The sequence below is a fragment of the Rana temporaria genome, chromosome 2, assembly GCF_905171775.1.
Source record: "Rana temporaria chromosome 2, aRanTem1.1, whole genome shotgun sequence".
In the NCBI taxonomy this organism is placed as follows: domain Eukaryota; kingdom Metazoa; phylum Chordata; class Amphibia; order Anura; family Ranidae; genus Rana; species Rana temporaria.
This window is the reverse complement of record NC_053490.1, coordinates 491,018,039-491,033,144: the sequence shown is the minus strand read 5'-3', so window position 1 is coordinate 491,033,144 and position 15,106 is coordinate 491,018,039. Positions and strand designations below refer to the sequence as shown.

The following is a 15,106-nucleotide window of genomic DNA, read 5'->3' as shown; positions in this document are numbered from 1 at the left end:
CTTTTATGTCGGCAGAAGGGCTCATACAGGCAAATGGGCATACCTTATGTCCCTATGAATTTGCCGCCTTGCGAGTGTGCGCCGCTTGTCATGGGAGCGTGCCTGCGGTCCCGCAAACTCGATGTTTGCCGGCGGCCGTGATCGTGAGATAGAGAGGCAGAGCGGGGAGTTGCCTATGTAAACAAAGCATTTCCATGTTCTGCCTAGTGACATGACAGGGATCTACTGCTCCCTGTCATTGGGAGCAGTGATCACTGTCATGTCAGTGGTAGCTCATCCCCCCACAGTTAGAATCACTCACTGGGACACACTTAACCCCTTGATCCCCCCACTAGTGTTTAACCCCTTCCCTGCCAGTGTCATTTATACAGTAATCGATGGCTCTTTATAGCAACAATAGCTGTATAAATGACAGTGGTCCCAAAATAGTGTCAAAAGTGTCCGATGTGTACGCCATAATGTCGAAGTCCCAATAAAAATTGCAGATCACCGCCATTACTAGTAAAGAAAAATATAATAAAAATGCCATAAATCTATCCCCTATTTTGTAGACGCTATAACTTTTGCGCAAACCAATCAATATATGCTTATTGCATTGTTTTACCAAAAAAAATGTAGAAGAATACATATCGACCTAAACTGAAAAAAAAATGTATATATTTTTGGGGGGTATTTATTATAGCCAAATGTAAAAAATATTGGTTTTTTTTTTCAAAATTTACGCTTTTTTATAGCGCAAAAAATGAAAACCGCAAGGGTGATCAAATACCCCCAAAATATGCTCTATTTGTGGGAAAAAAGGATGTCAATGTTGTTTGGGTACCACGTCGCATGAATGCGCAATTGTCAGCTAAATCGATGCAGTGCTAAATCAAATTGGGGGGGTTTTATTTATTTTGTGTGTGTGTGTGTTTTTTTTTTTTTTCATAATGCTTTTTTAAGTTTGGGGCGCTTAAAGCACAGTATTAACTTATTACTGACCATCTGTTTTTGGAGCTATTTTGCAACATGTCACTGCATTGTGTAAATAAAAAAATAAAAATTGCAACATGACTTAAATTCACAAGCACCCCACCCCACCCTTCCCCCTAATTCTCATAGAGAGATATAAGTTAGTCATCCACCATTTAGACCTGTTATCCCTAAATAAAATCATCCTGTTGCTGGCAAATTTTACACTGCTGTACCCTTTGGAGTATCCTAATTGTCATAGTAATCCTGTGCTCCTTTGATATAATATGTTTCAACCCAGCCTTTCTATTTACAATTGTCCTGCCGCTGACCCATCCATGCTCTCCTAATACTGCTGCTGGCCAGTTTTACACTGTTATATCATCCTCAGCCTTTTAATTCTTAAAAATAGCTTGATAGAAATCAAATCAAGTAAATCACTGGCCAATTTCTATATGCTGTGAACAATAAATCTAATACCATTTGATTGTAAAGCATGTAAAGCTACCTGAAAGAAATGGGGATTTTGTCTTACATATAAAATCCTTATTTTGGAGTACAGTATTTGACACAGAACATGTATTTACAGACCTTGGGTTGTATGCAGGCTACCTTCAGGTGACTGGACACATGGGAAAAACTTGCTAGGGCTGCCCCCAGTGCGCACTTATATAACCCCACCCACCATGTGCAAAATTAGTAATTAAAACAGGGGAGTGCCTGTGTCCTGTACTGTACTCCAAAATAAGGAATTTACAGTTAAGACACAATTCCTATTATCTTAATTGCACAATATGGCACACAAAGCCTGTATTCATTGACCATGGGATGCACCAAAGCAATAAACTGAGGGGTGAGCAACAACATACGAAACAGAGCTGTCAGTGGGTCCACAAGAAAAAATGGGTTAAATAATGAACAAAAACACATTTAGATAACAGCTTGACTGCTTGAAGTTCTTTGCAGCCAAAGCTTACATCAACCGAGGGCAACAGGCTTTGACAGCTTAAGAAGTTTCCCTGTCAACTGTCCACTCCAGGTATGTGAAGTGGCAATGTGAGTTTCCATCAATGAGTGTATCAGATTGTTTCTTCCAGTGTCCCTTGATTTGTTATGTAGACCACTATTGAAGTATTTATCCAACTGTACCTTGACTGGGTGACCTTGCAGAAAGGAGGTCCATTGGTGTGAAAATAATCTGATGGATTTCAGCTGAAGAATGTTGATGGGATATTTTGACTCCTGAGGGGACCAGGTCCTCTGGACAGTCAGGGAATTGTAAACTCTGCCACTTTCATGGCGTGTGGAAGAAGTACTTTCCCAATTACGGGGCAACACAGGAGATCCAAAATGTCAGGGAGAGCATTATATGGCTGAACAAAAACATTGGACAATCTCAGGATTGGATTTTCTTGTACAATATGGTTATGATGGATTGGAAAGGGCCTGGAGTGAAACTTGGTAAAGTAATCTGTCATGGAGGGGTGCCCACCATCAAGCCCAGAGAGTCCCCTTGTGGGACCTTAGGGAAGCAAACTTCTTATAGGTTGCTTCCCTGAGTAATGAAGATTCTGGCTTGGGATGTGTTCAAGATTAGAGGCAGGTAATCCAAGTGTGTACGGGGTGGATGACAGACTTTGGTAAGTTACATCAGTGAAAGGTTTGAAAAACATGAATCTCCATTTAGACACTGGCAGAGAAGTTTGGGGCTGAGGAGTCCTTCAGTAGGAGGTAATCCAGGAAACCTGTGATATGCGTGTCCTGGGTTTGTAGAAGAGCCAGAAGCAGGGAAAACACATTTAGAAACACATGGTGTACAGAGGGGAACATCCGATTGACGGCAGCGGGAGGCAATGGTTCCTGCTGTTATCAATCTGTCCAATGAGAAGAGAGACAGCAACTGGAGCCACTGCACTCATGCACATTGCTGGATCGGGCTCAGGTAAGAAAAAGGGGGGCCTGGGGGAGCTGCAGCACAAAAGGTTTTTCACCTTTATGCATAGAATGCATTAAAGGGGACCTTCAGGTTTTTTTTTGCTTTAGATCTATTAAATTATCTGTCCTTGTTTTAACTTTGGATAGTGAAACATCTTTTTTCTACCAGTAAATACCTTATAAAGCCCACTTCTTTTTTGTTTGGTCATTAGCCCAGGCTATATGATATCATGCAGAGCTCTCTCTCTCTCTCTCTCTCTCACTTTCATGAGCGTTTGCAAGGAAGGGAGAGAAGGGTGAGTCATAAAAGGGCCAATGAGAGCTGCATGGTTGCAGAGCTGGAGGTGTGCCTCTGTGTGTTTGTGTAGATCCAGGAAGTGAACAGGCAGCAGCTTCAGCTGCCCATAGTTAAAATGGGTGCAGCCAGACTTAGTGGAGGGAGATTTCTACATATTTGGCAGAATCACAGTATATATAAAATAATATGCAAAGTGGTTGGAGGGAAGCTTCAGAATGGAAAATATTTTTTATTACGATTTATGCGAGCAGACTGCACTTCCATTAAAGGTGAAAAACCCTGAGGCTTTTTAACCACTTTAAGATCTGATTTAATGACCAGTTCCTTTAAAATATTTTATTTTTTTAATTTAGTATATGACCACTAGGTGGCCACCATGAGATGCATTTGCCAAAGTAACTTATGTATACAAACGTTTTAGTTAGTTGGTAAATTATAATTGTAGAACTTTGTAATTGTAAGCATTCTATGTATACAGCAAGTGGTTATTTAAAAGGTTAAATTAATATATTAGTTTTAATTGGATGACAAGCATGGAAGGGTATAAAACTCCCACATCTAAGATGGTGTAATTAGAGCTTCCTGCTGACGGCCCTTTGATTGGCTGAAACACATTGAGGCTTGATCGGGTCATCACAGCAACACTTCTGCCTACGTCAGCTCCGAGGACCATGCCGAGTCGGGAATTGTGGAACATATCAAAACACTGGCTGAGTCACCCCTCATACCTATGCTGTATACACTGGGTGGCAGGATATAAGCACTAGACCATGAGAGTATATGCAATTTATATATTTTTTATGTCCAATAAATCATACAGTTTTATGCCATGAGGCTTCCCTTTATCATATGTCTTCCCCATTAACACTGGAGGAGCAACTATTGTGAGACCTGCCAACAGAGACAACACCCGGGGGGATATTTCCCCAATAAATGCAAGTAACCATGTTAGAAATAGTTGGTCAAACTTTAGGGTGAGTGCACATCCACTTGGGGCACCTGTTGAACACAAGTTCAGTGGAGCACTACTTTTAAGAGTTAAGTAAAAAACTTTATGGAATACATTACTTTGGGACTATTTTGGTTTATTTATCAAAAAGATTGCAATAAGGACTGTTGTTGATTTATTATCTTATTTTTTAGCACTAAGCATGGTATATTTCTTTTTACATGTTAACCAGTATTATCACTGAGCTTACCTAACACCATTTATGTTTTTTTTTTTTTTTCTCTCTCTTCTTTTGATTTACTACGTTTATTTTCCTTGCTTAACTTATAGCAAAAGGTTTGAGATACCTGTATCTTTGACACGCGGTCCCAATACCAAGCCTGATATCCTATATATTGGGAATGGTGTTGGGCCTCTGAAATTCGTTTTATTTTATTCATTTTTATCGATGATAATACTGTTCTGTTTTTTCCACGCATTTAAATGTTCAATGGCTGCCTTGGATTTCGTTGGCCTTGACATGAGTTTTGTTATCTGACTTCTGATTGATTGGCATACTACTGTGTGTAACGAATGGTGAAATCTACTGAGAATTCTACATTGTATACATAGACTACCACCATATACATTATAGTTGAGGGTACATTCTGTGTATGTTTTATACTGCTCTTGATAATATGGCTTACTTATACGATTTTATTCGTTGCATTTTGTTGTGTAAAGATTGAAAATGCCTTAATAAAAATATTGAAACAGAGCTTACCTAACACTGTGGCTGGTGGAAAATTGTTTGCACAATCACCATATTTACTATTTCTGTGGTGCAAAGTTTTTCTTTTACATCATTTGTAATTGCTCTAAGAGAGCGTGGATACTCAAAGACAAGTTCCTGGTCTGACATTCATGTGCTTTGTACGGTTAGCAATAGTCTGGCAAATACTGTAGACATGGCAGTAGTAGCTGGTTGAAGAGCCTTAAAAAGAGCTTCCAGACAGAATCCTTAGAAGAGGATGTTTACTGAGATCTGAAATGGCCAGGTTTACAACAGCTAATTTTTACTTAACATCCCTGGCGGTATGAATATGTCAGGTTTTTGATGCTGAAAGCGGTACAATTGTTTTGCATGGAAATTTGACGTTTTATATTGTAGGCCTGTAATTCTTAGAAATAACTCACTTAAATCTGTCCAACCAAGAGTCTAGTAGACATCCCGGGTATGATAACGTTTGAAACATGAAATAATTAATTATAATATAATAAATAACTATGAATAATTATAATAAATAATAATATAATATTAATATAAATTATTCAATAATGTAAACAAATCAAAAACACTGAGATTTGCTCAGTTGCAGAATTGTCGCTGTGAGTGAGTGAGTGAGTGAGTAACTTGTATAGCGCAGCAAATGCGAACTTAATCGCCTTAAGGCTGTCATTACTTTCAGTGTTTTGATGACAAATTTTCCCACAAATCACTATCGCTCAATTCTGCAAGTGATTCTAATTTATTATCGCTGTTTTCTAGCTGGTCTAAAACCACTTTTGACATACAGGAACACTTTTTTTTTTGCTATGGAAAATCTCCAGTTTCCAGGCATAAAGAACAGTAGTTATAATATAAAAGTGCATGCAGGACACTGGACAGACCACTAGGGACAAAGGGTGTGTGTAATTATTCTAACATTCCCCTAAGTATTCACTGAGGGCAACTCATCCAGAAACTGCTAGTCCAGGTAAGTAGGCAGTTAGATCTTGAAGCTTCAGAGAAAATAAAATTAAATGTTTTAAAAAATAAAAATACATCTCCAGAGAATAAAAGGGCCATCAGCACATGATACTAGCAGAAACCTGGAATCTTACAGAGTGGGTGGGGTTGCATGAGTGTTTATGAGAGGTGGCCAGTTTTTTGATAGTATCCAATCACCTGATAGTAGTCTGCATATAACCCATAGTCTATGAATACAAATCTTGTGCTCTTTGTTTCCAAATTGAGAGAAACCAGATTGGGATGTTGCTGCTGTTAGCAAGCCAAACTAATTGTAAAGGAAAAATCACTTCCACCGCTAAATATACGCTGCTGGCTAGACTCACTGTAAAAAAAATCTGTGACACCATGTACAGCTTTAAGGCACACTCTAAGCATAATATTTAAGGGATTTGCATATGTTTAATGTTACCAACAAAGTAGCATGAAAAGACTCTCTCCCCTCTGTATGTTTTTCTTTTTTTTTTGGTTTGTTTTGCATTGGTCATTGTTCCTCATGGCAGTGCCCAGCTTCCCATGCCTTTTTGGAAGTAGTTTGCCTACAGTATAACCCTAAAAATTGCCAGAGTTTAGCAACACAAATTGCCCCACAAAATTTAACGTCTAAGTTTAAGTTCACCAAATTTTGAAGATGTTTCATCACACCTTTGGTGAATGGAACATGGGGAGATGTATCCATCACTATTTAGGAGGAGTACTGTGATCTCCACAATAGGTAATAAATGTTATTCTTATACAACATAAATTATTTAGCATGTATGCACTTGACACAAAAAAAGACGTATAACTGAAGGTCCGCTTTAAGAATAGGTATTGTATATTACCATGAATTTTACATTTTATATTTCTTTTGTCTCTTCAAACTGTCAACAGGAATGCACAAATATATTGTGTAATTATTCCTAAAACATGCTTGAATGGATAACATGTATATAAATTTAGGAACAAATTCAAAATATTATACTATCACAACTACTACTACTAATACTACTAATGATCATAAACAAAGCAAACAAAAAGAAGGGAAAATATCACTTACCTGTACATGTAAAATACTTGGACTGCCCAACACTGATTTCAACTTTGCTGAGAGAAATTGAGACTTGCAATATAGCTGAAAAACAGATTTACATTTTTTGTAAATTTTGGGAAATTCTAAGGAAGACATATTAACATGATATGATATTCAAATAAAAACTCTGAAGAATACTTGTTTTGCCAATATTATCTAACATTCAGTCAAGGGAAATATTACTTTTCTGAATCAATATTTTTAACTGGATTTTTGAAGCAGACAAAGAAATTGCTTGTCTTCGTTGTGTTAAATATTGATTCAGAGAACTGCCAGATAAATATTTTCCAAAAGTAACTCTTATTAAGAACTCTTGCTAATTAGAAAATTGTCACCAAGGTGAGAATAAACTCTTTCTAGACATTTTAATTACAGAAATTAAAAATGTCAGCATTACTGCTTATTAGCATATTCAATGTGTTTTGATTTAAAATTTTATTTCCCCTAAAAGAAACTAAATGAGGTTTAATTTACTGAAGGCAAATAGGTTGTCCACTTAGCAAAGTGAATTTTCACTATGCAAGGGAATTTTCACTTAAGCCGTGTACACGCGATCAGTTTGTCCGATGAAAACAGACCGATGGACTGTTTTCATTGGACAAACCGATCATGTGTGGGCCCCATCGGTCTTTTTTCCATCGATAGATAAAACGATAGAAAGATCCAATTGTCTGTGTGGAACTCCATCGGAGACAAATCCACGCATGCTCAGAATAAAGTCGACGCATGCTCGAAACCATTTGACTTAATTTTTTTTGGCTCGTCGTAGTGTTTTACGTCACCGCATTTTGGCACGGTCAGAATTTAGTCTGATAGCGTGTATGCAAGACTGGTGAAAGTCAGCTTCATTGGATATTCGATGAAAAAATCCATCAGATTAGATTCCATCAGATATCCGATTGTTTGTACATGGAATTAGTTTAATGAATGGTGTAAGTTCTTCCAACTTTCATCATACAATCATCTGCAAAGAAAATTTTAACCACAAATATTAAGCTATGTGAAAATTCCCTTGCAAAGTTAACATGCTTTATTAAAATAACCCCAACATGTTTCTAATTCTTTCATTTTTAGTCTTTTAAATTAATCATAAAATGGTATAACTTTAGCTCTATTTATCAATTTAAATCTTTTGTTTTAATTGATGGCTAACACAAAAGATGTTCTGCTAACCTTAACCTTTTTCACATTTCCACATATATGTGACATTAAAAACAAAATGTTCAGCTAAGTAGCAAATCTCATATTTGCCCATTTTGCTCTGCTATACTTGTTCAGGCATTTGAGGTATGAGAACGGATCCTTTTTTTATCTCCCAATTTAGCCATATCTTAAGCAGAAATTAAACTAGGTACCGGTAATTAATATTTTTACAAAGGTTGCTGCCATTGCCTTAAAATAATTTCATTTTATGCAAATACCTTTTATGGATGCATTTTGCTGCACAAGACACAGGAACCTTATCATGTCAGGTACTTGAAGTCTTGTTTTTTATTTATTTGCTAAAATGATTACACATTTTTAGATTTAAATATTATATTCTTGACAAACATCTGAAGAGCAGTAGAGTAGATCATTCTAAACCCCCAATTTTCCTTGAATTTAAAAGCATCTTCTTTGGTATTTTACTCATTTATTCTTCTGTCAAGTTGACTTCTGACAGACAAACCAAGATAGCAAAGGGGAACAGCTTAAAAAGATGACTCGCGTGAACTAGGAAAAATCCTTTAAAATTGGATTCTAAGCTTTCTGGAACACTTTTTGCTAACTTGCTAATTCAGTTAGCAAGTTAGCAAGAAAGTGGTCCAGAAAGCTTAGAATCCAATTTTAAAGGCACTGATGTTGATTCATTATATAGTGAACACATTGATGGCATACAGGTTACATGGATGGATGAAAACACTTCTGAACCAGCATGGCTGGACAGCATGGTAAAAGTGTGTAAATCACAAGATGGATAGTACAGAATTACAAATAATGTTGCTGGTATAACAGTTTACAGTTTTGTATTTGAACTGTGCATTTTACTGAAGGGTGGTTCCATTGTTCTGGGACGACATCATATGACATCGTCCTACTCTCGGCGATCAGTGGCGTGCTGTGTCCCCAGGACATGGAGCATTCCCGATCTTGTTAAAGAGCCAATGATGCAGCTACTTACCAATCACAGCTGATCATATGTAAACAAGGAAATGTCAGTTATCGGCTTTCTTCTCCTCACACTGACAGGTGAGGTGAGGCAAGCCGATCAGCAGCATTTCCTCACAGGGAAAACCGATTATCAGTGCAGCCCCAAAAGTGCCCAATTTGAAAGCACAATTACTATTTATTTTATTTGTTATTCAATTTTTTATTTTCCAGGGCACCCAAGAAGTTAGTACTTAGTAAGTACTAAGGGCCAGATTCACATAGAACTGCGGCGGCGTAACGTATCATAGATACGTTACACCGCCGCAAGTTTTCATCGCAAGTGCCTGATTCACAAAGCACTTGTGATGAAAACTATGCTGGCAGCCTCCGGACCTACTGCGCATGCTCAGTTTTGCAATTCCCGTCGTGCTTTGCGTGCCGTGACGTAATTTTTTCAAACGGCGACGCGCGTACTTCCGTATTCCCGGACGTGTTACGCAATTGACGTTAAATTTTGAATTTCGACGCGGGAGCGACGGCCATACTTTAAACAGCAATACGATTACTGAGTAAAGTTAGGGCAGGTCAAGCGCCGACTAACTTTGCGACGGGAAACTAGACTAGCAGCGACGTAGCGAACACGAAAATCCATCGGGAATCGCCGTAACTCCTAATTTGCATACCCGACGCTGGTTTACGACGCAAACTCCCCCCAGCGGCGGCCGCGGTACTGCATCCTAAGATCCGACAGTGTAAAACAATTACACCTGTCGGATCTTATGGATATCTATGCGTAACTGATTCTATGAATCAGTCGCATAGATAGAAACAGAGATACGACGGCATATCAGGAGATACGCCGTCGTATCTCTTTGGTGAATCTGGCCCTTAGTACTTAGTAATACCCTCTTTGTTTGAGAATTAGTGCTGTGGCATTTTTTTCCATGTGCCTATGATGATAAAAATCATCTGAAAGTCTTTCAATTTTCCAACTAAGCAAATAAAGTAAAAGGAGGAAACACATTTATTTAACCTGAAAAAATATTTTGAAAATGGAGCCAGTTAAAGTATATCTACAGTGTAGCCCAAACTCTTCTTTTTTTAATTGTATTTGTTATTACACACAGGTACAGTATGTATATACTGCCCCCAATGTATAGAGCACTTTATATATTGTACAGTCACATTCCCCCATGGAGCTTAAATTCTAAGATCCCTTTCACACATGAACATACACACAGCCAGACAAGTTTTCAATAGAGTAGGATGGAATCAGAACTGTCAGGTTTTACTGCTGTCTGGGGATATATTGAAGAGGTGCACTCCCTTCCTGATAAAACGCTGTCCCCAGAACAGGAAGTGGAATGAAATCCAAATCTAATGTAATCTCTCTATTAAAGTACCAGGTAGAAGTACAACCTGACAGAGATTCTAACTGTCCCCTATTATATGTTATCCTTGCTAATTTAATTGTTTAAACAATAATTAGTAATTTATGTAATAAAACCTGAATAAAACACTTGGATGTGCCAAAGTTTGTGTTCATGTGTTCACTATACAAAAATCAACAAATAAGAATTTTCATTGACAAATACTGAGTAGGACATAAATATGCCAAACATATTGGATTTATAGTACGAAGATGTGTATGCTTTTGGTGTTTCTACAATAACCCCACATTCTAAGTGATATTTCTAGCAGGGTTTGGGGGGAAGGACCATGTAAAGTCTGAAAAAAATCTTACATCAGAAATTATATGAAAAATAAGCTACTTTTATAACTAATTATGTATCTGTACAACAGATTAAAATGCAATAGAGCTGCCAAATGTTATTATTCTATTAACGTATGATACAGTTTCAGCCAACACAGTTATAGAGACTTCAATATGCACCTTGCTCCCGCATCTATCTTTTGTAGTTAGACAGCATAATTTTTGCTGAGCTAACATATCCTTCAATGGTAGGACAAAATGTCAACATAGCAATCAATACAATATATCAACACAATTGCAGATCCAAAGATTTATAAGGTAGGATAGGCTGTGTTTTTGTTTTTTTCTGATACTGTACTGTATGAGACTTATACCTTATATACACGTATACAATGCCAGTGTTTACATGTACCAAATTAATATTTTTTGCATGTAAACATGTTTTATATTGACGATTACAATAATTAATTTTACCATATAAAAGAAACAAAAAACTGTTCCCCTTACTTTCTGTTATAAAACATATCAGATAAATATACTTTTCAATAAATTTAGGCCAAAGTGTATTCTGCAAAAAAAATAAAATTTTTACGTGTATGAAAGATCAAGGGTTTAAAACATATGATATATATGATATATATATGTTAAAGAACAAAACCTGATTTCCTGACTGTCAATCACACTTTTTGAGGCCATTTTTTGAAAGTATAAACTGCAAGGTATCAAGTAAAAAGTATGGTGATTTTTTCTAATGTTAAAGATATTTCTCACCTACATCATGGGCAAACTTGGAATTACACCCAAAATCACACGTTGCTACTCCTCCCAAGAGTATTTCTCTGACTAGCCACAATATAAGCACCTTCAGGCTTTCATAAGGCATTACGCATCTATTTTCCTGACTATCTATTACATTTTTGAAGGCCCTGAAATGCAAGACAGTGGAAACACCTCCTGACCACATTTTGGAAAGCAGACAACCCAAGGCATTTGCTAAGTGGCATGGTGAGTCTTTTTCCCCCACAAATGCCATTTTATTAAGATATTTCTCATACCCAAAATAGGCATGCTCAGAATTACACCCAAAAACATATGTTGATACTTCTTCCAAGTATGGAGATACCATGTGTGAGACTTTTTTTGCTTCCTAATCACATACATTCAAGAAGCACCAGGCTGTTGAACACAAAGTATGCATCTGATTTCATAAATACCTATCACATTTTTGGAGGCTCTGGAGTCCCAGGACAGTGAAATACAGTATGTCACAAAATGACCACATAAAAAAATTAAAAATTAAAAAAGGTATTTACTAATAGGCCTGGCTCTTTTGTTAGGGACTCTTCATCCTCTGAATTAGTGGTCCCCATATTGCATTTTTCTCTAGGTTCATACTCTGAGTCTGGATCTGAGTGTGGGGTCCTCCTGCAGCTCTCATAATTCATACTAAGACTTGTATACACCTTCTCACTACTCTACATTTTTTAGATATTGAGACAACTCTATAAAATATGTGCACAAATGTAAAACACTGGAATGGGCTGCAATCAACAACAAAGGGAACATTGGCTGTGGTGAGCAAACTAGTAATTTAGGCACTTGCTGAAAAAGCAAACTGGGACACACTGCACTGTGATCTGCAAACTTGGGAAACACTACATTGTTTTCTGCACACTGCAATGCACTGCACTGTAATCTTCAAACTGAGACAGACACACTATGCTATGATCTGATTATTTGGATGAACTGCACTGGGATCTGCAAACTGGAACATACTGCACTGATTTGCAATCTGGAACACATTGTGTTGATCTGCAAACTGTAATGCAGTTGCGCTGGCTGTGATAAAAAAAAATAGAGAGCTATCCGCTCCTTTTGGTCTTGTCCCCTTTTGGGATCTAGGCTGTTTAACCACTTCATTACTGGGCACTTAAACCTCCTTCGTGCCCAGACCAATTTTCAGCTTTCAGCGCTGACGCATTTTGAATGACAATTGCGCGGTCATACAACACTGTACCCAAATTATATTTTTATCATTTTTTTCCACAAATAGAGCTTTCTTTTGGTGGTATTTGATCACCTCTGCGATTTTTACTTTTTGCGCTATAAACATAAAAATACTGCAAATTTTGAAAAAAAACACAATATTTTTTACTTTTTGTTATAATAATATCCCAATTTTTTTTAAAAAAAATAAAAATTTCCCTCGGTTTAGGCCGATACGTATTCTTCTTGTTAAAATCGCAATAAGCGTATATTGATTGGTTTGCGAAAAAGTTATAGTGCCTACAAAATAGGGGATAGATTTATGATTTTTTTTTTTTTTTTTACTATTAATGGCGGCGATTTGCGTTTTTTTTGTCAGGCCTGCGATATTGCGACGGACATGTCGGACACTTTTGACACCATTTTGGGACCATTCACATTTATACAGCGATCAGTGCTATAAAAATGCACTAATTACTGTATAAATGTGACTGGCAGTGAAGGGGTTAACACTAGGGGGTGAGGAAGGGGTTAAATGTATTCCCTCATTGTGTTCTTACTGTGTGGGGGGAGGGGACTGACTGGGGGAGGTGACCGATGCTGTGTCCCTATGTAAAGGGACACAGATTGGTCTCCTCTCTCCCTGACAGCACATGGAGCTCTGTGTTTACACACAGAGCTCCACGTCCTGCTGTGTCACCGACGATCGCGGGTGATCTGCTCCCGAGCGATGCGCCGGGCACGTTGTTTCCCCGCTGCACGCCCACGGGGAATCACAACAACAGGATGTCTAAAGACGTCCACTCGGCACTTGAGAGCCGCGCTGTGGACGTCTTTCGTCTATAGCGCGGCCCTCTAGTGGTTAATGGACAGTGAGATCACAGTGCAATCACAAAGTCACATCGCCATGACACACAGGGCAGGCTATAAATGTGATCTGAGCTCTGCATGCATGTGCTCAGATCACATTACTGCTGACATGTGGGGGGGCAATTATGACAGAAAATACCTCTAGGGTCTTTTCTGTTATAAGAACACAGACTGTCAGCAGTTTTAAAATGTTGATTTTGCTAACACTTTAATGATCTAAAAAGTAATAAATGTAAGATGAGAACGTGATGCAGTTATATGACACATCCCACCTCTCTTTTCCTAACTAGCTTTCATTTTGCAGGATTACAATTCTCTAATCACCTTCAATGTTTACTAACTCTTTAATGATATTTACACGACAAGTCAGTTCTCTTTTTGCAAACAATTTACTAAACCTGTACCAAATGTTGGTGGAAATTCGAAAAATATTGGCATTTGCCTAAATTGCAGACAATGGGGAAGGCAAAACGGAGATGGGTTTTGGTTGTCTTTAACCTCCCTGGCGGTCTTCCCGAGACTGACTCGGGGTTAGATTTTCCTGCTACTATCGGTAACCCCGAGTCAGTCTCGGCTCGCCTCGCTGAATCCACAGGCACTTTTTACTTACCTTGTCCCTGGATCCAGCGATGCCACCGCGCTGTGTGAGCGAGCGGGACCTCGCTCGATTCACATAGTGCCTCCGTGTGACGCCGATCTCCGTTCCCTGCGACGTTACGACGCACGGGGACGGAGAACGGCGCCAAATTCAAAAACGTAAACAAACACCTTACATACAGTATACTGTAATCTTATAGATTACAGTACTGTATGTAAAAAAAACACACCCCCCCTGTCCCTAGTGGTCTGCCCAGTGTCCTGCATGTCATTTTATATAATAAAAACCTTTTTTTCTCCCTGCAAACTGTAGATTGTCCATAGCAACCAAAAGTGTCCCTTTATGTCAAAAATAGTTTTAGATCAGCTAAAAAACAGTGATAATAAATTATAATCACTTGCAGAATTGTGCGATAGCGATTTGTGGGGAAATTCGTCATAAAAAAAAAAAATAATGACAGCAACAATTCTGCAACTGAGCAAATTTCAGTGATTTTAATTTGATTACATTATTGAATAATTTTTATTATAATTATATTATTATTTGTTATAATTATTTATAATTATTTATTATATTATAATTTATAATTTTGTTTTTAAAAAAATGTCATACCCGGGATGCCTATTAGAATCTTGTTTGGTCAGATTTAAGTGAGTTATTTCTAAAAATTACAGACCTACAATATAAAACGCCAAATTTCCTTGCAAATAATGGTACCGCTTTCAGCATGTTTTTTCTGAAAGAATCATACCGCCAGGGAGGTTAATAGTGTAATATGCTTTAATTGGGTGCTAAGGATTACAGAAGCTTCATTAAATTATCCTGGATTTGTTCT

General features: G+C 37.7%; 1 protein-coding gene across 3 annotated transcripts in view; it reads right to left on the bottom strand.

Moving 5' to 3' along the window:
• The window catches only part of NCAM2 (neural cell adhesion molecule 2), a 410,155-nt gene that overhangs the window by 187,183 nt on the left and 207,866 nt on the right, over positions 1–15,106 (bottom strand). For all 3 annotated transcript variants that reach the window (XM_040338816.1, XM_040338817.1, XM_040338818.1), the window contains exon 2: positions 6,941–7,015. In XM_040338816.1, coding sequence (XP_040194750.1) covers positions 6,941–7,015 — 75 coding nt within the window. The remainder of the gene's footprint in view (positions 1–6,940; positions 7,016–15,106) is intronic.